Consider the following 25,839-nt stretch of genomic DNA (forward strand, 5'->3'; position numbering starts at 1 on the left):
CCCTCCGCGCCCTCCGCGCCCTCCGCGCCCTCCTCGCCGGGCCGTGCGCGCCCAGCGCAGCTGCCGCGGGTTCGGACCCGCCTCCCCGCGCAGACGGCCTCGGAGCGCCGGCGGCTCCCTGGCGCCCCCTGGCCCGGCTCGGGCGCCCGAGGTTTCCGGTGAGCCGCAGCCGCCGGTTGTGACGACTCGGTGCTCTGGAGCGGCGGCCGTCTCCTCCTCCTGCGCAGCCCCGGCGCCCCCGACTGCAGGTGGGACGCGCTCGGCTGCCCGCGGACCCCCTCCCCCGCCGCCCGTCCCGGGGCGCGGTGGGGCGGCCGCACGCGGGGCTCCCGGGGGCCCTCCGGCCGCGGGGAAGGATGCTCCGGGGGTCGGCGCGCCCGCCCTGGCGAAGCAGCTCCCCGGGACCCCCACCCCCCCGGGGGGCGGGTGCCCGGGAGTGTGTGCAGGGGGTGGGGGTGGGGGTGGGGGGCCGGTGCAGGGCGGCGGGCGGCGGGCGACGAGCGGGGACTCCGCGCCCGCGAGGGGGCAGGACGCGAGCGCGGCCGTGTGGCTGCGGACCTCCCCGCGGCGTCCCGGGCGGCCCAGCCCGCTCTCCCCGCCCCCTCCCCGCCCCCTCCCCGCCTCCACCGACCGTGAGACCCGTGGCCCCCCCGGGAGGGGGGAGGGCGGAGGGGGGCACCGGGTAGGTTCAACTTTTCACCTCCCCGCCGCCTCCTTGAGACCTCCCCAGCTCTGTTACAGCGCGCGGCCCCGGTCAGCCTCGAGCTTTCATCTCTCACCATCTTTCAGGCTCTTCTAATTCTTCCTTTTTTTTTTTCCCCCCTCCTCCACCTTTTAAGGCCTGAGGAAATCCGGTCAAGGAATACAGAAGAGGAAGGAGCCAGTTGCTTTGTACTGAAGGAAAGTAGCGCATCCCGAAAGCCTCCGTCTGCTGCAGGAGCGCACTCGCTCACCCACCCCTGGGGGGCTTTGCAAACGGACCGCTCCGCTCCCGAGACCGCCTTTCTGCCAGGCCCCCAGGGGTTGTGCGTTCATGCTCCAGCAGCCACCTCCTTCTAGCTCATGCAAGTAGGTACGTGCTCTTGGCAAAAGCCTGACTTCTGATCTGAGACTTCCGAGATTTTCGCGTGACTTAAATGTTGTTACTCCTCCCACATGGATCAGTGGGTTTAGTTGTAGCCGGAGCTCTGTCAAGGACAGCCGACTTGCAGAACTGAAGGTCAGGACTTCATCACAGCAGTGACTTTATTACTGGAAAGGATGAGTCAAAAAAAAAAGGTCAGCCTGCCTGTTGAATGGTAAGGCTGGAGTAGTTAAATAGGAAGGCTCAAGTAGCAGTAGGATTCCGCGAGTAGGATTCATAGGATGAGAACCAGGAAAGTTGTCCGTCTCCAGGAATGTCTTACCGGCAAAATGTCCCTTTGGCCTGTACCAGTTGATGCCTGTATAAAGTGGGCCATATCCTTCTGCTTACCATCAGAATCTAGTGTAAGTTACAGTGTGGAGAGTGGTACCTATCACTTTGCTTTTAGCAGCATGATGTTCATTAAGGAAAAAGGGTAGGATGATCCAGGACTTTTTGCTTACAAAATGTCTTACTAAATGCTAGCCCTACTGCTTAGAGGTTTTCTCATTAGATTTTTTTCTTCCTTTAATATTTCCTTTAATCCAAAATAGCATCTGAATGATAAAGTCTACTTTAGCATCCTTTTAAGGTAATATGTTACATATCTGACACATTTCAGATACCTAAGGCATAACAACGGCTTCTGTGTGCTTCTGATAATTAAAGACAAATTATTTCCATTATAAGTGCACTATTACTATGTATTTTTTTAAAAGATTTTATTTATTTATTCATGAGAGACACAAAGAGGCAGAGACTTGAAAAGCAGGCTCCCTGTGGGGAGCACTCTGTGGGACTCCATCCCGGGATCACACCTTTAGCACTTCACCACTGAGCCACCCAGGTGCCCTGATATGTATTTTAACATTTTGTAGAATTACTGTCAACTCGCTGTTGGGTGAAAATCCTAACTAAAAAGTCTTAATTCAGGTCACCTTTACAACAGGTAACGATATACTCTTTAGAGCCATGAATGAGAGAAACCACTATATTTACCACTCTAGAGGGGAAAAGGATTCCTTTTCAGTATCCACACTCTTTTGTTATGAAACCTTGACCTTGGGACTTTAGGCTAGATTGAAAGTAGCAGTTTGTTTCTAAAGGCCCCATCTTCATTACCCATAGTCACTGAAGGCTGATTCTGAAAGCTGGTTTTTCCAACATGCCTCAGTGACTGCAGATCTTGCTGGGGACTAGCTAATGTGTAATATGGTCCTATCATTCAGTGGGGAGGGCACCTTTTTTTTTTCTTTTTTTTTTTTTGTCATAGAGCAAATTATACCACTAAAATGAACTAAGAATGGGACAATTATCGTCTAGGATACATAGGACAATTCTAGTCCATGAGATTTAATCCTTATGAGGTAAGTTAGATGTACAATAAGGTCCATAATGGTTATTATCTCTTTTCACATTGCTAAGGCAGGATGGGGACAGGTTAATGGCACACTCTCTAAGTTTTCTAAGTTGTAGTTACTGTTATTATAGATCGTTATTATACCCCCTAGGAGGTAAGCTTCACAAAGATAAGGAGTTTTAGACTGCACGTTCATTGCTGCATCCTCAGTACTTAGAACAGTACCTGGCACATAGTAGGAACCTGTATAAGATTGTGATTATTATTATTTTTTTAAGTAGATTCCATGCCCAGTGTGGAGCCTGTGCAGCGCTTGAACTCATGAGTCTGAGATCAAGACCCAAGCTAAGTTTAAGAGTAAAACGCTTAACCAATTGAGCCACCCAGGTGCCCCATGATTATTAGTTTTTATTCAGCAGATATACATATGCTCAGAACTATTGTACTTTCTTTTCTTCTTTCTCCCTGGCATGATTTCCCTGCTCCTCATCACTCAGGTCTCAGCTCAAATAGTATTTAGCAACTTCTTCTTTCCCCCATCATCCCAAGTCGTTTTAAACATTTACTCACTAAACACTTATATAGCATTTAATGTGCCAGGTACATCTAAGCGTTTTACCAAGATTTATTTCACAACAGCCCTATGAGAAAGGTTTATTATTATTTCGATTTTACAGAGAAAAGCTAAAGCACAGAGAGGTTAACTAGCTCAAAATCATATAGTTGGGAAACTGTAGCTAGATTCAAACCCAGGTGGTCTAGCTTCAGAGTTCATGTACTGAACCACCATGTTTTATTGCCTATCATATTACCTACTTTATTTCTGGCATCAGTAATAAGTAGGGTTACATTCAGGCCTTCGTCACATTTTTATAAATAAAGTCTTATTAGAACACAATCACCTCCATTCTTTAGGATAGGCTGTGGCTGTTTTCATGGCAAAGGTACTACTGAGTAGTTGCCACTGAGATTGTATGGCCTCCAGAACCAAAAATATTCACTCTCTGGCTCTTGACTGAAAAAGTTTGAAAAAGGTTTAAGTTCCATCAGAGCAGGGGCCTGGTTTTGTTCACCTCCTGTGTACATAGCTTCTAACAGTGCCTGGGGCAGAGCAGTGCGCAATAAATACGTGTTGAACCAAGGAGCTTTACTCCGTGGTGTAGCAAGGTTCTGTGCCTTCATACTGACCCCTTGACCCCTTTGACTTTTAAAAGATAGTCTTAACAATAACCTTTCTAGTTTGATCTCTAGGTTTGGAGGTTGCTATGTTAAAGTTCCTTGTCCTTGGAGTATTGCTTCACGATGTTTCACTGAGTGGCCAAGATGAGGCTCCTCCCAAGGCCGATGGCATTCCAGGCGAACCTCTGTTTAACTATGCCAGTATCCGCTTGCCCAAGGAGCACATTCCCTTCTTTTTGCACAATAATAGGCATATTGCCACGGTCTGTAAGAAAGACTCACATTGTCCTTATAAGGTAGGTGTTAGTTTTTCTCCTCTTATTTATTTTTAAAAGGATGTTGGTTCTGCTTTACCACCTGAACTTGAAGGTATCATTCTGTAAGGTAGCTATAAGACCTTGTTTGCGTGTTTGCATTTCGTCTAGTGCTTGTAAGTGCCGAAACTTTGCTTAAAATTATATTCCAACCCCTTCACAAGAATGAGATTTAAAATCTGAATCGTGAATAAAATTTAAAATCTAAATCACTAATGAAATAGTCACCCAATACTATTTGTATACACTGTAAACAAAGCGAATTAGACTTTATCCAGACAAGAATGTCTAATTAAAAGTAACTAGAGAATTTCCCACCTCTTTTTTTTTCTCCTCTCAACTGGCCTTGAGAGGGTCTCTTAGCATTTAATTTCGGTAATAACACCTCCGCCTCTGTCTCCACATAATTATGACTGTTACTATGGCCTTCCTTCTGTTTTAGAGTTGTTGGAAACGCCTCAAATTGGAGCCCATTAAGATGTCTCACGAGGTCTCAGAGATCAAAGCTGGGCCTTGTGAGACACTTCCTTTCCCATGGTGCTGGCTCAGGAAGCATATGGAGAAGCAAACCTGGGAACCAGACCAATGTTGCTTCTGAGCCTTACAGAAGAGCAGCTTAGGTTCCCTGGCCAGCAGCCTCTGTTGTGTCCCCTCAGGGCTGCAGAGCTAGCCCATCTTGTGGCCTTTCTGTTGATCTTTATTGATGAGTCAAGCTGATCCATTTAATTTATCTGTGATTCTTTTGATTATAGAAATTCCATTTTATGTGACTTTTTTAGGAACTGATTTAAGAATCACTTTGCTCACTGAGAAAGGCAGTTTCATTATGCTCCTTTGGGAAATTCCAATTCAAGTGGTCTTTGGTAGTGTAGGGAAAGCCTGTGCTTTTCGTTGGGGCACTGACTTGATGGCAGAGGCGTGATGATTAAGGATCATTGTTGTTAGATCTTTGAGACTATTATTCTTAAGGTTTATTCTAATCCTTTTAATTACATGAATGTGTATTAGAAGATGTAAGAGCGAAAGTTCTATGAAGATTTGTTTTTTTGCATGGAAAAATCTGAAGAATCATCTCTAACGGTCAGAAGAAGGGAGACCTTCTGTCTAAATGTACATGTTTTATGTTCTAGAAACACTTAGAGAATCTGAAATACTGCTGGGGTTATGAGAAATCCTGCAAACCAGAATTCAGGTTTGGTTACCCTGTTTGCACCTACATCGACATGGGATGGTAAGCTTCTAGGCGGAATCCTCCCCTTTACATCATCTTTCTTTGCAGTATATGATGATGCCCCACCTCGTAGCTAGACTCTTTTGGCTTTAGATAATATTTCCTTTAGATATTAATTTGCTTACACAGTCATGAATTCAAGTTGACCTACCTCCCCACCCTTCTCCCACCCTGTACAGGAATATCTCTTATTTCCTCTGCCAGAGAGAGAAAACAATATGGATCACCAGAAAGTATTTCCCCTCAACAACCACTAAAAAGAGAACTTGATGCTTTCTTCTTGATTGTGGAGGGGAGTGTGAAATGTAATTAGTATTTCCAATACATGTGAGATTAGTGGAGTAAAGAAAATACAGTAATTAGTAGCTCATTTTCTCTCATTTTCTTCAGTTCCAGATAACCCTAACGTCATACATTTCTGTTGTGTATTTTTAGTGTAAGGAAGTAAGTCTGTGAATAACTTATTTTGGTAACTTCACGTAGCAAGGGAGTTATACGGAGATTATGACTGTTAAAAAAAATTAATGTCAGACTTCTGGCAGTTTAACCTTTAGGAAGAAATTCAAGGCTCAGAAAAGGTTAAAAAAAAGAGAGAGAGGGAGAAAGAAAGAAAAATCAAGGAATCTTTTTGACTGTGAATAGGACAGATACCCTTGAATCAGCCCAGGACATATTCTGGAAACAAGCTGACTTTGGATATGCAGGAGAGCGCCTGGAGGAGCTGCATGTTCTCTGCCAGCCTGAGGAACCGGTGGGTATTTATCTTCAAATGCTCCTAGTGTTTAGATTGTTGTGTAAAAACAAAATAAATGGTTCCATGAGAGGGATCCTTATTCCTGTATATATTGGCTTAGACTTTTATTTAACATTCTAAAAGAAGTTGTTCTGTTTCATTTGGAAGCCTTGTCCTCACTTTCACACATATAGGATGGTCATATTTTGAAGCAGTTAAAATATTACCAGATTTAGAATTCCGCCCCCCAACATTACGCTAAAGAAGGTAAACTGATAAATTGCATCTTTCCAAATTCCCTCACAAGTAGTTCGGGACAGATGACACGCCCCCTCCCTCTATACTGCTCTGTTTGTTTAGGACTTTACAGTTTGCAAAAAGTCTATCTGTATGTAAGCTAGCTTGATTTTCACAGGCCTTATAGCAGAGAGACAGGGTAGGTATTACTGATGCCACTTGGCCACAGAGGACAACAAGGTCCTCAGAGAGGTCAAGCGACTTCTCCAGAACCACAGAGCTAATAAACAGGTAGACTTGTCATCTCGAAATCAGATACAGTTCTTTTTCTGTGAGGCTTCCAACCGCAGTACCTTGCGCTCAGTGGGTAAGCCAAACATGCTCCATGAGTCAGTTTTGTGTAGTCGAGACAAGAGCAGGCTCCGCGCTGTAGGGTTCAAAACCTGATTCTTAGAGTACCCAACCCTTCTATGTTTCAATTTCCTTTTCTTTCAGGCTATGCCTATATCATAGCTTGTGCTAGAGAGGAAATGAGATTCTGCTTATAAAAATGCTCAGTGCGAGACCCGGCTCCCAGCAAAGGGCTCAGTTAGTTTTCAAAGGTCTGTGGGGTTGTGAGCACTTACTATTAAAGGTGTCTTATCTGTCAAGGTTCTTGAGCTCTGGCCTCTTGGAGGCAGTCTAGAAAATTAAAAAAAAAAGTTTCTTAATCTACTTTCATTAAGAAACTAAATATATGCTCTGTAGTGCTTTAAAATTTTTTTAAAAATTTTATTTATTTATTCATGAGAGACACAGAGAGAGGCAGAGACACAGACAGGGAGAAGCAGGCTCCCTGCGGGGAGCCTGAAGTCATGACCCCGGGATCATGACCTAAGCCAAAGGCAGATAGATGCTCAACCACTGAGCCCCTTGGGGATCCCTCTGTAGAGCTTTTAGGGGTATCATATAATAAACCTGAAGCAGTTGTAGGCAAGTGGATGAATCCCATAGGAGGGAGGGGTGGTTTTAACCTGCACTGCTGCAGGATGCCCTTAACATACATTGGTTTTTGTGTGTCGCATACTCTGGCCGGAGTCCACCTGTTCCTGTGGAAGGGGCAAGGGGAAAGCCACAACCCCACCTCACACACCTCATCCCTGACAATATGTAGGATCTTTCCTGGCCAAGATCTACTGTGATATATTTTGTGCAATCAGCATGATCCCTTACCAACTACTGATTCCAGAACCCCATGTGGGTTAAGGTTAAGGCTTCGCATTCATTGGGAATTATGGCAAAACAAAAAAAAAAATGGCATTTAAATCTATAAATAAAATCCAGAGCAGATAAAAGTTTTTGAAACTGTCCCTATTTTGGCACAAGCCAGACTGGTAAAAAGAGAAACAGGCTCTGGTAGTTGACTCTTAAGCTCTTTTATATCAGTGATTTAAAAAACATCGCCCTCTTATTGCTGCTGAGACAGGGACTCCCAGAAGTTTTATGGTCTGTAGAAAGCACCTCATATTAAAATTGGCAGACTGCCCTTCCAGCCTTCATTTTAGCGTCTGTTATGTGTGCATTATTCTCTGTTTCATTTGGCTTGACTTTGAAAAAGGCTTTTTTCGCATAGCTACAAGGGTAGTATGGCTTTGAGAGTTTTTTTTTTTTTTTTTTTTTTTTTTTTTATAAAGAGGACTAAACTGAAAACACGCATAAAGCCTTAAAGTTTGAGATGATATAAATAGAACATTTGGGCATTCTTTGTAGTAATCTAAAAGTGAGCATGCACACTGGCAAAACTAGGCTTGACCAGAGTCTGCTGGGAGGGGAAAAAAAATCCATCCACAGATGCTGCCTTTCAGAAGTGATTCTTCCTTATGAATCACTGAACTCTACCTCTGAAAGTAATAACACATTATATGTTAACTAATTGAATTTAAATAAAATTAAATTTAAAAAAAAGAGATGCTATTCTCATCACGTTGTGTGGTTTCAGCCTGACAGTGTACATGCTGTTACTTTGTCTGGTGAGTCTGAGAGTGTCCTCAAAATATTGGTACCTGACATTATTTTTCTCTTTTTTCTCAACTTCAATTCAGCATGACTCAAGCCTTCTGTGTTCCCGTTATCTCCAGTACTGCAGAGCAGCCAATCTCTATCTTGATTTAAGAAACATCAAGAGAAACCATGACAGGTACATAAGTGGTTGATGTTTAAACCTAATGGAAATTCTGAAATATTTCCAGGTCCGGGGTTATTGCCTTGGATTTGCTTCATGATAATATAGCAATGAGGTTGGGGAACGGGTGGAGGATGGAAGACCTAGTCAGGCCACAGGGTGATCATTGCAAATTTGGGTTTGGGTCCATTGGGTTTCTGTACCATTCTACTACTTTCATGTATGCTTGAAACGTTCTATTATAATAGAGTTAAAATTATAATGACACACTGATTTTGGAAATTGGTAAACCACCTTAGTTCCATCCCATGTGCTTAAGTAGTGATGACATTTTTCAAACTCAGCTTAATTTTTGGTCATCCACCAGATTTAAGGAAGATTTTTTCCAGAGTGGCGAAATTGGAGGACACTGCACACTTGACACTCAGACGTTGCTGTCTGAAGGTCAGCGCAAAAGCCCTCTGCAGTCTTGGTAAGATTATTTTTTTTATAAATATGTTTCTAAAATATTTGCTTTTGTTTCTGACACTTACAGACTTTGAAAGGGATTTTTGGTTTTTTTTTTAAGATTATATTGATTTATTCATGATAGACGTAGAGAGAAAGAGAGAGGCAGAGACACAGGCAGAGGGAGAAGCAGGCTCCATGCCGGGAGCCCGATGCGGGACTCAATCCCGGGACTCCAGGATCGTGCCCTGGGCCAAAGGCAGGCGCTAAACTGCTGAGCCACCCAGGGATCCCCTGAAAGGGATTTTTGAATGGAAAATGTTACTTCTTTTGTGGAGAATTTGGCTACAGAATGAATCTATCAGCTGTATATGAATTAAATATATGTTTATAAAATATTAGGAAGTATGATCTAGGATTTACTGATTACTAATGAAAGAAAAAAAATCAAAAATGAATTTTTCTTAAGTCCTCATAATTTTACATGTGTTTGAGGAACACATTTTTTAAAGAAATACACATTTAGGGGTGCCTGGTTACTCGGTTAAATATCTGCCTTTGGCTTGGGTCATGATCTTAGGGTCTTGAGATCAAGCCCCCCATTAGCTCCACTGGAACCCCAGGCTCCTCTTCAAAGTTGTAAACCCTACTTTGAATTTCAACACCTCTGATCAGCTTTTTGAACTTTATATAAATTGGGGGACGTATTTTGATTTTCAACATTTTTTTTCCTTTTCTTTTTTCGACATTTTTAATAGTAAACTAGTTCTGTGGTCTGACTTGTTATCTCTAGAAATTAAGAAATTAGGATATTTAAAAAAAACTTTTTTATTTTAAAATAATTTTAGACTTACAGAAGTTTAAAAATAATACAAGGAGTTGCTGTTGTAACCCTTCCCCCAGCTTCCTCTAATGATGACATCTTACGTAACCATAGCACAATGATCAAAACCAGGAAACTGACATTGGTACGGCATTATTAACTAAACACATTGGAATTTGACCAGTGTTTATATGCACTTTTAAAATTTTTTTATTTTTGATACATAATTCTGTGAAATTTATATCACATGTCCAAGTGCATGCAACTCCTGCCACAATTAGGATACAGAACTGTTGTGTCATCAGAAAGAACATGCTACCCCTTTATTTGAAGCTGAGCACTCAGTTCCAACCTGTTTGTCAGGTTTTCCACATACCACCAAGCAATTCTCCAACAGCTGAGTGTCCTACAATTCAACTCAGTTTTGCCACCATCTACCCAGAGACAGCATCAGATCCCACAGGTTAAGGGCTCAGTCCCAGAATTTGGACCCCAGTTGTAAGCCGAGGTGGTCACCTGTGCTTCCAACCAATTGGATGTAGATTGAGTTAGATTAATTTGCAAGCATGGCTCAAATAACTTTGAGACACATTTTACTTACTAGCCTACTGGTTTAATATAGAAGGATACAGCTCAGAGCCAACCAGATGGAAGAGATACATAGAACAAAGTATGGGGAAGGGATGCAGAGCTTCCGTGCCCTCTTCAGGCACCCCATTTCCCCCGTATCTCCATGTCTTCCCCAACCCAGAAGCCCTCTGAGCCTTCTCCTTTTCTTTTTCTTGTTTTGTTTTATCTTTTGGGTTTTTTTTTAGGATTTTACTTATTTATTCATAAGAGACAGAGAGAAGCAGAGACATAGGTGGAGGGAGAAGCAGTCTCCCCGGGGTGAGCCTGATGCAGCACTTGATCCCAGGACCCCAGGACCATGACCTGAACCAAAGGAAGCCACTCAACCACTAAGCCACCCAAGTGCCATCCTTTCTAGTTTTTATGGAGGCTTCATTACATAGGCCAGTGATTGATTAAGTCGTTGGATATTGGCAATTGATTCCAGCCCATCTTTATTCCCCTATGGTGTGGGGGAAGAATGAATGAACGCTCCAACCCTATTGTATCCCATGTTTTGTTCTCCTAGAAGCCAGCACCCAATCTTAGGGAGGTCTGAAAGTACCTCGGTAGCACCGTTCTGGCTTTTGTCACTTGGAAATTCCAAGGATTTTGGAACTCTGTGTAGAGGGAATGGGAATGAATACCAAATATGTATATACCATATTATAAATGACAATATCAGGGATCCCTGGGTGGCGCAGCGGTTTGGCGCCTGCCTTTGGCCCAGGGCGCGATCCTGGAGACGCAGGATCGAATCCCACGTCGGGCTCCCGGTGCATGGAGCCTGTTTCTCCCTCTGCCTGTGTCTCTGCCTCTCTCTCTCTCTCTCTGTGACTATCATAAATAAATAAAAATTAAAAAAAAAAAAAAACATTACAAAAAAAAAAAAAAAAAAAAAAAAAAAAAAAAATAAATGACAATATCACAGGTCACATAGGATACTCTTATGTAATGTTCATTTTTTGAGGTCAAATATTCATGCTAATAAGTAAATTCTTCAGGATAATAATCTACTATACGTTTCTATGGCATTTGTATTCCACTATGCAGTATCTTCCCTAACTCATGTTAAAAATCAAAATTCAGGGGAGCTCTGGGTGGCTCAGTGGTTTAGCGCCTGCCTTTGGTCCAGGGTGTGACCCTGGAGTCCTGGGATTGAGTCCCACATCGGGCTCCCTGCATGGAGCCTGCTTCACCCTCTGCCTGTGTCTCTGCTTCTCTCTCTCTCTCTCTCTCTCTCTCTCTCTGTCTGACTTTCATGAATAAATAAAATCTTTAAAAAAATCAAAATTCAGCTGAGTAACTTTGAAATGTAGTTGGCTCTATTTAACGATTCATGAATTGGGCAGCATCCCATCTAGCAAAAAGAGAGGAGTTCCAAGGAGCTGTATAAAATGGAAGGTTTTTCTAGGCAGAAGGGGGCAGATCACCTCATTTCTATAGGGGGATAGACAGGGTCTGTGTGGCAGATGACCTCATTAGTGCTGAAAATTATAGACTGATTAAGAATACATTCGAAGAGAAGGTTGAAACTGTAATTAGGGTAGGCATTAAGCCTTGGTTTGGTGACATGGGCTTAACACAAGTGACTCCATCTTGAGCCTTTTGTTTCTTTTTAACACTTAATAGAGTTTTAAAGTAGGAGTCCTCCATTCTAGTGGGCCTTTTGATTCTTAGTACATTTCGGTATCTGATTCCAAAAGGTTAGAAGTTCCCTAAGGTGTATTTATATTAGTTATTTATTGCCATGTAACAAATTACTCCAAAATATAAGCTAGGGTATATTTTTATTTATTATCTGTTTGATAACAAATTACTATAAAATTTAACAGCTTAAGACAACACATTTTATGAGTTCATGAAGTTTCTGATGGTCAGGATTTGAAGGCAGCTTAGCTGCCTGGTTCTGGCCTATGATGTCTCATGAGGTTGAAGTTCAGCTATTGACAAGGGCTGTAGCTATCTCTAGGCTCAACTCGGCCTAGAGGTTCTGCTTCTAGGCTCACTCATGGTCTAAGTTTCAGTTTGTCTCTGTCTGTTGGCTAGAGGTGTCATCTTTTTGCCATGTGGGCCTCTCTTTTAGTGCTACCCATAGCATGGCAGCTGAGTTCCCTGAAAGAGAGGACCCAAGTGTGCCTACAAGAGACCAAACACATGCCCTAGGATGGAGGCTTTGGTCTTTGTATACCCAAATCTCAAAAATCACATACCATCATTTCTGCTATATTCTCTTCCTTAAAAGTGAATCACTAAGTCCAGCCCGAACTTAAGGGGAGGGCATTAATCTCTACCTCTTAAAGGGAGAAGTATCAAAGGATTTGTGGACATATTTTGAAGCCACTACAATATTTCAGCATGGTGCATATTTAAAAGGATTTATTTGATATTAGTTTACATCAGTTGTGGTCTCAAAGGTGAAGGGTTACAAACAATCTTTGGGTTAACTCTAAATATCTCTTGGCACATGCTTGCGATTGTCTTCTTTTATAAGGAAGAAAACTGTGCCATGTGGTATCCAAAGATATTTTCTGAGAAAAAAGACTTTACTTTCTTCTGGGAAGCTTAGCTGTGTGCTGTCTTTCTGAGGCACTCAATAATTTTTGGAATGCCATCTGTCTCAGCATCCAAGAAGGCTATCACAAGATCACAGGACGCCTTTTTGAATCTTCCCACTTTACTGGTAGATTATTTAGCCAATTCAATGTGTAAATTTCTTCTTGTCTAGAAAATTCCCAGTTTATCTTGCACCTGAGGCTGAAATTTGAAGTTATTTTTGTTCTTTATATCAGCATTAAAATTTGTATCAAGTTATATAAGTATTAGTATGTTGGAGAAGTTCCACATCTTCATAAGAGTATATACTAGAAAGAAAACCCCCATAATGAGCAGATCCTAAGTTACAGTGTTGCAGTCTGATGTTCAAGAGGACCCCTTTGAAACCATTTCCCAATTCATTATTCCAGGTTTGCTGAGCTGCAGAGCTATACTGAGCTCAACTTCAGGCCTATAGAAGATGCTAAATGTGACGTTGTTATTGAAAAACCAACCTACTTCATGAAACTGGATGCAGGTGAGAAGTTAAATGTGTCTGTTACTTATTTATTGGTGAATGAGGCTTTGTTCCTTTTTTGACATGTGTATGTAGTAATTTCCTGTGACTTTCTGGGAGTCTGTGGGACATAAGTAGTGGGTTTGGGTTTTGCTTTCTTCTCTGAAGAAGTGAGCTGGTTTGAACTTCCCATTATATAATACGTTTGGTATTTTAGAGGAAACCTGCACGTTTGTATCACATGACTCACTCAGAATCAAAAGATGAACGAAAAAGATACATGGACACCTTCTGGAACTAAATTTGCCCCATCTGATTTCTCTAATCACTTGATTTGTGTTGTGCTTCATTAGAAAAAATTTAAAAGTAAAAACTATGTGTATACTTGTGGGTAGAAAAGGAATGCCCACTGAGCTCTTCTGGCAAACTTTCTAAAACCGTTTCCCTGACTGAAGTGAACTTAAAATTCCTCTGGAAGTCAGCACTGCAGTATATTCTTGGGGGGATAAAAAAGAAGTTAAATTTAGAATTATTTTCCCATTTCTACTTAGAGCTTCTGACTGTCAGCTTGCAAGTGCAGCTTTAACTCTGTGAACCAGTTGCCCTGGAGAGGGGAAATGTGGGCCAGGCCACATTCTGTGTCTCATTATGAGAGGTGAAGATAACTGCCACACTACATCAAAATGCACGAGAGGCTGGGCTTCCAGTGAAATACAGAGAGCCCTCTGTCACGAATGTTTCAGAATTACTATAATTTATTGATTATATCTTTAGTGTGCTCTGCCTCCTGAAACTGTAATTCTTATATAACAAAGTATTAGGTTCAGAAATCAGACAAGTTGAGGTTTTTGAACTAAGAGTGAGCAAGAATGCTGTGTTCAAGGTCCTGACTCATTTTTTAAATATGCAAATTAAAAAGGAGCCAAGCAAATGCTGTGATCTGCCTGCAAAAGAGGTAGATGCATGGGAGTTGTTAAATGGGTTGTGGTACTCAAGCAGCTAAGTATGTAAAATGGGAATAATAGGTGAGTGTAGACCTGGGCTGTTTCTTTCCTTTATTCGAAATTCTACTTTTTTCTTCTTACACCCTCATCCCGTTTCCCTTTCCACATTGACTCTTAACCATGAGAGAATGAGGTTTAACAGAACACAGACTTATTTAGGGGCACATTTCTTGAGCACGGAACCTGCATTTTCTCCCTCCTTGAAAAATCCTTGTACCACTGAGCACCAGTCTGGGCTGCGTTCCTCAGTCCACGTTACGAACTTGCTGGATGACACATGAGAGAGTGTGCTCACCCTGAAATAAGGATGTGTTGTCACAGAACTTTCTTTTTCTCATGAATTTGAAAATATGCTCTTTGCCAAATGGTTCTGAATGATTAAAGGAGTGTCTCCAAATATTCATCTGAGATACCAGTCTAAAAAGAATTTTCTTCCCTTTTTTCTTTCTGTTCCACTGAGGTGTAATTGACCTGCAGCCCTGTATAACTTGAAGGTGTATACAGCATAATGACCTGACTTACAGAAACTGAGAATGTTTTACTCTTATTTTCAGGCGTAGAACATTCTTACTCACTGTGGGAGTGAAGTCAGAATATGTTGTGATTTCTGCTTTTGAGAGTCACTGTTTTTCATTCAGTCAACATTTTCTGTCTTTCAAGTACATGTTTCACATTGTCAGTTCTTGAAATTTCATGCCACTTAGATATACATATTGCCAGGTTGGACGCTGGGTCCTGCATACTTAGGTCAAAAGAGTGCATGTTTGGTTTCTTTAGACTGACGGACTTACCAACTTAGAAATAGTTGCACCCACACTCCCCTTGCCCCTGTTTGAGCCAGCAGGATCCAGGTCGTCTTCATTATGGTTTCACTGTGTGCCATGCACGGGGCCGGGTGCTTTTAGGTGCAGTACATGATCTTTGGATGTCTCCTAACAAAGCTGGCACCTAAGTTAAGGATTGCCTCTTTCCGGTAGAGAAGCTAAAGCTTAAGCACTTTACCAACTCATCTGAGAATGTTGCTCATGAATGGCTGAGCTGGATTCAGCCCGGTGCTTCTGATTCCAAGGTTCGTGCTCTTTCAATTAGAACATGAGACACTGAGCCCTTTTAAATGATACTTGGCTAATATTTTCCTTAGAAGCAATGCTGTAAACAGTGGTGAAAAAATGGAAAACAAAAGACAGGAATGAAAAATACCAAAATGTTAATAGGGCCATCAGTGTCAATACTTCTATGATAAATAGATATTGCTTAATTGATTTTTAAAAATAAGTGATCATAAAAAATAAAATCAGCATTAATGGTCTTATAGTTCTCCATTTTGAGCTAAATAAACTTCTGTTATTTTAGTTGTTGTTGTAATTTACTGATCACTTGTTGCTTAGTGTATATGCGAAAAAGCAGGTCTGTAAGTCAGGTCATTATGCTGTATACACCTTCAAGTTATACAGGGCTGCGGGTCTTTTTATTTTTTTAAAGATTTTATTTATTAGAGAGAGAGGGAGAGCCACAAGCAAGGGGGGGCAGAAGGAGAGAGAAGCAGACTCCCCACTGAGCAGAGAGCCCGATGAGGGACTCCATGCCAGGACCCTGGGATCATTTCTTAAGCCAAAGACAGATGCTTAAGTGACTGAGCCACCCAGGCCCCCCTGCATTCCTGATTTCTAAATAGCCAATTTTACAGTGAATTTTTGAACATACTCTTAATTGAGGACTACCTGAATACAGATCCTTTTGTGTATGGAAAAACTCTTATTTTTTTCTCCCAATTATTTTCAGCTTAAAGTCTATCACCCTGTAAATAGCTGGGGTAGAATAAAAATTGTTGAATCCTTTGCTCTTTGGGGTTAATTAATATAGTTTTTTTTTCCAATACTAGGCGTTAACATGTATCACCACTTCTGTGATTTTGTCAATCTTTATATTACGCAGCACGTTAATAATTCATTCAGCACAGATGTATACATCGTGATGTGGGACACCGTAAGTAAGAATGCGCTCTCTGCTTCAGCTTTTTCTTTGCCTGGCTCAGTAACTGTGTAGCTCTGATGTGGTGAAATGGAATTTTCTATGACACCCGCATTGGAATATATACACATCTACATAAATGTGCAGATGGGTGTGAACATATATCTGCATGTACATGTCCGCATACTTATAGGCAGGTACCTTTGCCTGTATATAACTTTGTTCTTTGAATTTTTAAAAAGATTTGTATTTATTTATTTGAGAGAGAGCGAGAGAGCACAAGTGGGGGGAGCGGCAGAAGGGGAAGGAGAAGCAAGCTCCCTGCTGAGCGGGGAGCCCCATGTTATGCGGAGCTTGATCCCAGGACCAGGGATGGTGACCTGAGCCAAAAGCAGATGTTTAACTGAACCACCGAGGCACCCCTGTTTTTTGAATTTTAGAATGAAACAGTGGAAGATTACTTTTCCCCTTTGGGAAGGCAGAGGTCCAGAGACCTATGCTCAGTGTTCTGAGACACACGTGTGAAGGCTTCATTTGCTTACCCTCTCTGACCACCCACCTGACCCCCATGGGGAGAGCTTGCCTCTGTTTTACAGTGTGGCTTCCTGTAATTGCCATTCACCTTTGCTTGATTGTAGAGCTCCCCTTTGCTACTTGCTCGGTGACAATGCTGTGTGTATCAGCTCACTAACAAGGGTGAGTCTTAGGCATAAGCATAAAGACATGTATGTCCTGAATTATACCTGCTGTTTGCTTAGTTGTTTTTAGCACAGACTGTTCTCTTTTTTTTTTTCTTTGCTGCCCTTTTCCCTGCTTCTTCCCATATCCTGCTCCACCTGCCAAGGTAACTCCTAAAGTTGCCCCAATTTCCTCAATTGTGAAATGGGACAATTCTGGTATCTAGATCAGTGTCTTCTTGAGGACAAACCGTAGAGTTTATAACCAGTCATAGTGCTGGCACATAGCACATGTACTTTGTATGTTGACTGTGACAATGACAATGATAGGGAGAACAAGTGGTTTATGATGTACGTGGCAGGCTGCCTCAACTGTAAAGTTGGAACAGCCACTAGAGATCATCTAAAGTTCAGCTAGACATACCAACTCACAAGTTGCTTGGCCTATCGTTCTTGCAGGGGGACCACAGCTTGCTGGCAGGGCAGCTTCAGGCATTTCCTCTGAAGAGCACAGCTCAGATGTGAGGGGCTGGGAACCACCTGGGGCAGGTACCGGCATCTCATGCCCCACAGGGACCAATATCTCCTGCACACCAGCCAAACTGGCCGAGGCCCCAGGATCCCCATACCATATTGCAAGTTCCAAAAGTCATTGTACCTTTCCCCAGTCCAGATGCAACGTACCCATCAAGCCTCTTTTTAAATCACAAGTAGTGGGGCACCTCAGTGGTTCAGCTGGTTAAGCATCTGCTTTTGGCTCAGGTTATGATTCCCGGGTCTTGGGATCGAGTCCCACATCGGGCTCCTTGCTCAGCTGGGAGCCTGCTTCTCCTTCTGCCTGCCATGTGTGCTCTCTCTGTGTCAGATAAATATATAAAATATTAAAATAAATCACAAGTAGTGTTTTACCTAAAAAGACAGTTGACACGTGTCGTCTTTATTTCCGGAGAACAGGAAATGAGAGCCAGTTATCTGAGGGTCACCTTCTTGTGCAGAAGGGGAAATGGCTTCATCAGTGTCTTTTTTTTCGCAGACAGGAGGCTCATAGTAGAGCTGCATAGAAAGGTTTTCTTTATCACAGCTCCATGGACCCAAAGTCCCATGAGAACTGGTTAATAATTCTTGGCCTGTTAACGTTCTCTTTTGATTTTTTTTCTTTGCAAGGATTTATATTTCCCTCTCATGGGCCAATGTGGCTACCAACATAGTTTCCATTCTTGAAAATGTTTTTTGAGCAGAGGGCACAGCATTTCCTTTCTCCTCCTCTCTCTGTAGAAATGCTTCCAGGCTGCCATCACTAGCTATCAGAAGCACTGAATGATTAACTCGGAATGGTTGAGATAACTGGTGTTATCTCATTTAATGCTTACAGCGCTCTGTGAAGTAGGGTTTTTATTTGAGGAAGCTGAGGCTGAGCCACAGGCAGGTGTTCTGAGAGGATACCGTAAGGGCTCCAAGTCAGGCAGCCAGGCCCCAGTCCTGTGCCCTGAAACCACTGTGCTCTGTCCCCTCCCTCTAGTTCCCTGCAGATCAGATTAAGTTGATGGAAAGCTTTTTAGACACTTTTCCAGAAGCTTCCTTATCTCTTGTTGCATGTTTTGCCATGTCTTCCTCAAGCAGATTGAGTTAAACTGAGCCAACTTATACAACCCTCCCCTTCTCTGCACCTGCTGGGAGGGCATAGATCACACGTCCAGCCACCGTGAAGTCCCAGGTTACTCAGTTAACTGAGTGCATGATGTTAGGGCAGTCTGACCATGCTAGGCAGGCACAGACAGGCCAGATTTAGCCACGCACAGTTGCCACCCTGCTATTACGTCCCTCCTTTGGTATTCTCTGTGCAGACCCTTCAAACCTGTGTACTTGGGCACAGAGGTCTTTACTAGATGCTCAGTCAGGTTCTTGGGACAAGTAAGTCTGCCAAGTAGCTCCAGAATTGAGGCCCACAGGACACGGTAGGTTGGATGAGGACAGCATTAAGGTGTCGTGTGGCTTCACTTTTTTCTCTTGCTGGTAAGGCTTTGGATGAAGTGACACTGCAGCCCCTAGGAAGATAGTGATGCAAACCTCCCCCCCGTGAATGCTGTAGCCTCCAAGCCAGGGTTGAGCAGCGTGCCTGGGAGAAGAACAAGCGGTGGCTGTGGTCACTGTCCACATCTTAGTGACATTTTATAAACAGTCCTCTCAAGGAAACATAGTGGGCCTTCCCTCTCATCCTCTCCAGTCTTAGCATTTTGGCCTCTCCTCAGGCACATGGCTTCCTTGGTGAGCTGGGCAAGGCCACCAGCCCCCAGAGATGCACAGAGGGACAGTCCTGCAGATGCATTTCTGGCCACAGCAAGGTTGCTCTCACTCAGCAGAATGAATAAAAGGGAACTTACTGCAGGCTTTCCACATTTCCTTGTGCTGAGTGGTAGTATAGCTTCATTATTATTATTTTTAATTTTGCAAATAACACCTGTTTGTAATGGGTTCAAACAACACAGAAGTATGTAAAGTTAAGACAAGTCTCCTGTCCCTAGAGAGGAGGAGGTTGGAAGTTGGACAGGATGGATGAAGGGAATCAAGAAGTACAGATATCCAATTATAAAATAAGTAAGTCATGGGGATGTAAAAAAGAAAAAAAAAGAAAGAAAGAAAAAGAAAAAGGTCTCCTTACCTTCTTTTCTTCCCCATTTCACTCAAAGGTAACTAACTACAGTTACCATGTATGAATCTTTTGCAAGACTTTAGCAAATATAAATACATGCTTATCCAAAGTTTATGTAAGGATTTATATAAGGATATAATACAATTTGTGTCAGGGAATGTTTCTATTAGATCCTTACAGAAAATATGCTCTCATATTTGTGAACTTAATATTATATCAGGGGCCATCTTTCCAAGTGGGTACATGTAGGGTTCTTAATTGTTTTCAGTGGTTACATGGTGTTCAATTTGGTGGATGTTACGGAGGTTCTGGTATTTGATATGTGCCAGGGTATGTGTATGATCTCCAGGCCCTCACCCCAATCATACTTAGTTTCCATTTTTGTGCTATTTATGGAAATGCAGTGACATTCTTTCCACAGACATATGTCTTTATGACCTCTTCCCAGCATTTCTGTAGGATGCATTCCTGGAAGGAGAATTTCTGAGTCATAGGTTAGATGCGTGTTTAAGTTGGAGACATACACAGGAGGAAGTTTTATGACATCTTTAAGAATATCCAAATATTCTTCAACATGAGACTAGAAAGAAGTCCGTCCTTCCCCTGTGGCAGATAATTTGAAGTTGAGGGGTGTAGATAAGAAGCTTCCGGAGCTGGTGGTTACTGAATAATACATGATTTCCCTGGAAAGGGATCAGTCAGGATTGCTGTATTTTATTATTAATTTTTCCTTTCAAAGGTATCTTATTTTATCTGAGGTATTTTATCTCAAGAAATCATCTAGAATCACTTCTTTTAATTGCCCTTTATTTATTATTGAACCAGAATAGGGACATTTCATTTTTGATGGTGTTGAGAAGGCCTTTATTAGAATGGGAATGGAGAAACATCGAAGGAAAAAAAAAATTTTATCACTACATCTAACAGTTCTCAATAACTTTGAAATAACTCTAATATGTGTAACATAAAAATTTCAAAATCTGAAAAAAAGAATGCTATAATGATAAAAAAGACATGAACATAATGTATAACCCACTGTGGACCTTGAATGTCATCCCACAATACATAGTTCTTATTTATTTTGACTGAAGTTTTCAATTTAAGTTATACCATTTTTAAATAAATTGATCTCTTTCCTTTAGCTGATGGAGCACATAATTAATTTCTACTTTTCAAAAATGAAATGCATTCAGTAAATGTACTAGAAAGAACTACTTCCTGCTGTGAGGCAAATTGCCATACAGAGATTAAGAGCTTGGAGTCTGGAAGCAAACAGACTGAATTTAATCTGAATTCTGCAAACACACCAGCACTACCATTTATGCAAATTACCTAAATTTATTTCTCAGTTTCCTCATCTGTAAAACTGGGGTAATGATATCACCTAACTCATTAAATTTGTGGGGTGTTAATGATTTTTAAGTGCTTGGGATATAGGAAATATGCAAGATACTATTATTATTATTAATAATAATAATTTTTAAAAGATTTTATTTATTTTTTCATGAGAGACACAGAGAAGCAGAGACATAGGCAGAGAGAAAAGCAGGCTCCCCGTGGGGAGCCCGATGTGGAACTCGATCCCAGGATCCTGGGATCACATCCTGAGCCAAAGGCAGATGCTCAACACTGAGCCACCCAGGCGCTCCTAATTATTATTAATGTTAATGAGGAATTATCACATGTTATTCTTTAGTCAATAGATCATTTCATAGGATAATGTTCCATATTTTAGTGTTAGAACTTTCAAGGGATATTTTTACTTTGAGATTTCTTTTCAAAAGTATATCCCATTTACCCTGATAATTTTTGCTCACCATGAATACCCAAGTGTGTACAGATGGTTGGTGTCTGTATATGCTGTATGTCTGTGATTTGGTTGGAAGAGTCACAGGGGAAAAAACCCCACACTAACTGCTATTCGGAGACGTGAGTGTAGAAAGGGATGGGGTAGAAAACCAAAATGTTTTTAACACACTAAGATTATAATCGTGGTGATTATTTCTGATGGCATTACATCAAATTAGGTACTTGTTCAGGCCTAAGATGAAAATCTGTTTTTCTTCTATGAATTTTATGAGCTTGTTTAGGATCATTAGTTTTTAATACTGTCAAGCTGGTTCAGATATTTTGTTGCACTTTTAACAAGCCACGTTGTAGCCTTTTGTCGCCCTAACCTATTTTGTTTCCACTTTCAGAGCTCCTATGGATATGGTGACCTGTTCTCTGACACATGGAAAGCATTTACTGACTATGATGTTATACATTTGAAAACTTACGATTCCAAAAGGGTACTGGAAACTTTCCTGAAATGTCTGTAAATAACAATCATTACAAATGACTCACTCATCAAATGAATATTTAATATGAGTTTCTGTTAGCTATTACCATTGATTTGTGACTCGGTAGTTTCTTTTTTTATAACTGAATCGTTCTTAATTATTAACCATGTAGCGTTAAAAAAACTTTTTTCCTTTAGATTTTCCAAAATTATGAATTTCACTTGAGTGAAATAGTTTGCTCTTGAAAATATTTCAATGCGAAAAAGAGATTAATTAAAATTTATTCTCTGTAATTATAAGTACTATTTTGATGTGGTGGAAGTTGGGTCCTCTTACCTCATACAATACCTTCATTCTTAGGTATGTTTTAAAGAAGCTGTTTTTTCCTTACTCCCCCGGATGCGATACGGGTTGTTCTATAACACCCCTTTGGTAAGCATGTCTGTTGTTCATATTCATATTTGTACATTTATTTTTGATAGTTTTTTTTTTAAGATTTATTTATTTTAGTCAGAAAAAGAGAGAGCACACAATTGGTGGGGAGGGGCAAAGGAAAAGGGAGAGAAAATCCTCAAGCAGACTCCCATTGAACGTGGAGCTGGACTCGGGGCTCGATCCTCGGACTGTGTCATCATGACTTCAAACAAAATCAAGAGTCAGCCACTTAACTGACTGAGCCATCCAGGCATCCCTGTTCTTGATAGGTTTTAAAAGAACGTGTATATATAACTTGAGAACATCTTAAATAGTAATGCACAATTATTCACTGTAATATGAACTGTTGTTTTCATGTTAGATATCTGGCTGTCAAAACACTGGATTATTCAGAGCTTTTTCCCAGCATGTGCTACACAGACTGAACATCACACAGGAGGGACCCAAGGTAGGAAGTCCCTTATGGGTTCTGATGCAGGCCTGACTTCTCACCCTCAATAAAAATCAGTGCCACCTTTTCAGAAAAAGAATCTGAAGACTTGAAAACTTACGATTTCTGGGTTACGAGTGTTTTCTGGGTTAACAGTTTCTCACCTGAAGTGATCCGAATCAGATATCACCAACCTACGACAAATAAACTAAGGGACAGTGGAAATCTGTGCTATTTTTTTCTCCTTTTCCCTTTCCCTGTCTTTCCTCACGTCTCCTTGTTCTCCCCTCAATCTCCTCCTCAACCCACAAACCCCAGCCAAAAATTCCACCCAGCCAACCAAACAAGTGTAGTAAATAGGTTTTGTCTTCTGTGGCTAAAGTGGATGCATTTTTATTTCCTGAGAGAACTCTGGAGGAATTAGGCTCAAAACCTAATAGTTCCCTTAATGTATCCTGATGGACTTTCATCCCTTGTGAGAATCACATTTTAGGTTCTAGCATTCACTCATCTGTGCAGGCATATACAGCATGATTTTGCCTTTTCCTTTTGACTACAGGACGGAAAAATCCGAGTCACCATACTTGCACGGAGCACAGAATACCGGAAAATCCTAAACCAAAATGAGGTTAGTTTTTGGTATGTGTTTTTAATATCATCATATTGAATTTAACTTCCTGTGACTGATGTATTTAATATTTTTATACATTGCATTAAATGCCTTGATTTGAAATTATTAGCTTTTAGAAAAGTTTGATGGCTATGCCCAGTTCATTTATTGGACTTCTACTCGGAGTCAGCAAACCACCAGTTGCCCAAACTAGCTTTACCTCACCATAAACATTCATCTCCCCCAACTCAGAGTGGAAACAGAGACAGAAGCTCTCTGAATCCTGCCTTTACTGCCATAGATTGCCAAACATTCTGCCTCTGGACAAACTAGCAGCAGAAATGCAAGAGTATTTCTAGAGAGGGCTGGTGGATACAGTGATACGTGGTGATACAGTGGCCTCCAGAGGCTAAGTTGGAAGAGTCTCCATTTTTTTCCTGATTGTGTGTCTTAGGAACTATTCACCTGTCGGATTTTCAAATTCATTTTGATAGCATCAACTCACACATTATACTTAAATAAGATCACCGTGCAAGGCCCCTGCCTAAAACAGCATGGCTGGAAGATGTTCTCACAATAGTATGATTGACTGCACAGAAGTGTGTTAAGCACCTGCTATGTCCTGGGCCATATTTTAGGCCCTGGAGCTACAGTAGGGAACAGGATAGGTAAGGTCCCTGTGCTCATAGAGCTTATGCTCTCAAGGTATGACAGACAAGAAATAAGTAAGCTAGTCCCTAGGTGAGGTGATTTCAGGTAGTGGGCAGTGCTACAAAGGAAGTAGAACAACATTTGTTGGGGCAGGAGATACAGGAGGGAGGGGGAAGCAGTCAGGTAAGGTGTTTAGAGGTACTGTTGGGCAGAGACCCAGTCAAGAGGAAGCCAGCCAATGAGACTGCCTCTGGGGGGGAAGTAAATGGCCTATGGTGTCTAGAGCCTCAGGTGCTCCAGGAACGGAGAGGTCACCAGTGTGAAGGTAGCACAGTGGAAGAGGTGAAGATGACCCCACAGAGGTCAGAGAAGTCAGGCAGGGTGTGAGGAGGTCCCATATCTTTTTAGCCTCATAGGCCTAGGTGAGAGGATGGGTGGGCTGGATTCCAGTGTGAGGGAAGCCACTGTGAAGTTTTCAGCAGGGTGTGGTAGGCAGAATCATGGGCCCCCAAAAGATGGCCACGTCCTAATCCCTAATCCTGGAACCTGTGACTAGGTTAGTTTACCAGGCATAAGGATGATAAAGTTGCAGGTGAAATTCAGGTTGCCCATCAACTGGCCTGAAAATGGACAGATTAACCTGGATTTCCCAGGAGGGCCCAATAGATTCACAAATTGGGCATAAGCTGTCTCCACCAGAGATCTTTTGCCTCTGCCTGGAAGCTCTTTGCTTAGCTGGATTTATCTCACCGACCGGATTTCAGTTCAGCACCTCCTCGAAAGTGAAAGAGGAAGAGGAAGACATGAGGATAGAAGCAGGGCCAGAAAGATGCCACATTCCTGGTTTTGTGGATGGAGAAAGGACCCCCAAGTCAAGGAGTGCAATGACTTCTAGAAGCTGGAAACTGATTCTCCCCTAGAGCCCCCAGAAGGAGCAGAAAGCACAGCCCTGCAGACAACTGTCTGTCTCACTGTTGGACTCCTGTCCTGTAGAACAGTGAAAGGGTCAGTTGCATTCTTGTAAGCTGTGGAATCTGTGGAAATTTGTCATAACAGCTAGTAGAAAATGAATGCATGGGCAGAGACATGAACTGGCTTACTTATTTGTAAACTACTTTGGCTGCAACAGTAGGAACAGGGGATTCACTTAGAGCTGTCACTGTGGCCCCGGTAAGAGTTTAGATGAAGACGGTGACAGCAGAGGTAACAGAGTAAGTGGATTCAAGATCCGTCTCGGAGATCATGTCTAGGAGACTTCCTGTGGGGATATGCAGGTATACGTGAGGTCAGGTCAGGAAAGGTATTGAGAATCAGAGGTGAACTCCCAGGCTTTTAGCTTGAGCAGGTCAGTGGAACTAAGATGGGAAAAGCTCAGTAGGAGGGGACTGGGTGCAGGTTTGGATGGGTAAAATGATTTACACAGATTAATTTGGATGCCTGACAGGCTGATCAAAATTATGTAATTAGTGTCTTGAGATCCATATGGATTATGGAGGACATGAACATATGGTGTAATGAGACATTGATTGGAAGCTGTGGGTGGAAGAAATGAGCAGTGTGTGTCTATGTTTTAAAGACCTGAAAATAAAAATGTATCAAGTGATACAGTGTTGAGATAGATGGATGGGAAGCCTCATGGACAGGCATATCAATAGTATATATTGGTGGAGATATCACAAATTGAGTGCTAATTATGGGCCAAATGTATTGCTGTATGTTCCCCATGCATGTTCTCCAACGCTTCCAGCAAACCCATGAGGTGTATATTTTATCATTACACTCTGTTTTAGACAAGAACACTGAGGTTTAGAGGTTTAAAAACTTGCTTAAAGTCACCCAGCTAGTAAGCAGAATAATGGG

The 25,839-nt window shown here is 41.9% G+C and overlaps 1 protein-coding gene across 6 annotated transcripts in view; it reads left to right on the top strand.

The window, feature by feature from the left end:
- The first annotated feature begins 97 nt into the window (after positions 1-97).
- The window catches only part of EOGT (EGF domain specific O-linked N-acetylglucosamine transferase), a 36,270-nt gene continuing 10,528 nt past the window's right edge, over positions 98-25,839 (top strand). The window contains exons 1-13 of one of the 6 annotated variants that reach the window (XM_072785442.1): positions 98-248; positions 840-1,072; positions 3,723-3,958; positions 5,107-5,207; positions 5,850-5,958; positions 8,259-8,353; positions 8,706-8,810; positions 13,184-13,290; positions 16,156-16,259; positions 21,770-21,862; positions 22,214-22,285; positions 22,650-22,736; positions 23,278-23,346. In XM_072785442.1, coding sequence (XP_072641543.1) covers positions 3,749-3,958; positions 5,107-5,207; positions 5,850-5,958; positions 8,259-8,353; positions 8,706-8,810; positions 13,184-13,290; positions 16,156-16,259; positions 21,770-21,862; positions 22,214-22,285; positions 22,650-22,736; positions 23,278-23,346 — 1,152 coding nt within the window. In that variant the 5' untranslated portion in view covers positions 98-248; positions 840-1,072; positions 3,723-3,748. Of the gene's footprint in view, positions 249-721; positions 1,073-1,324; positions 1,489-3,722; positions 3,959-5,106; positions 5,208-5,849; positions 5,959-8,258; positions 8,354-8,705; positions 8,811-13,183; positions 13,291-16,155; positions 16,260-21,769; positions 21,863-22,213; positions 22,286-22,649; positions 22,737-23,277; positions 23,347-25,839 lie in introns of those variants that run through there. The other 5 variants (XM_072785440.1, XM_072785443.1, XM_072785444.1 and 2 more) reach the window with 5 other exon arrangements.

This window comes from Canis lupus, chromosome 19, assembly GCF_048164855.1.
Source record: "Canis lupus baileyi chromosome 19, mCanLup2.hap1, whole genome shotgun sequence".
In the NCBI taxonomy this organism is placed as follows: Eukaryota; Metazoa; Chordata; class Mammalia; order Carnivora; family Canidae; genus Canis; species Canis lupus.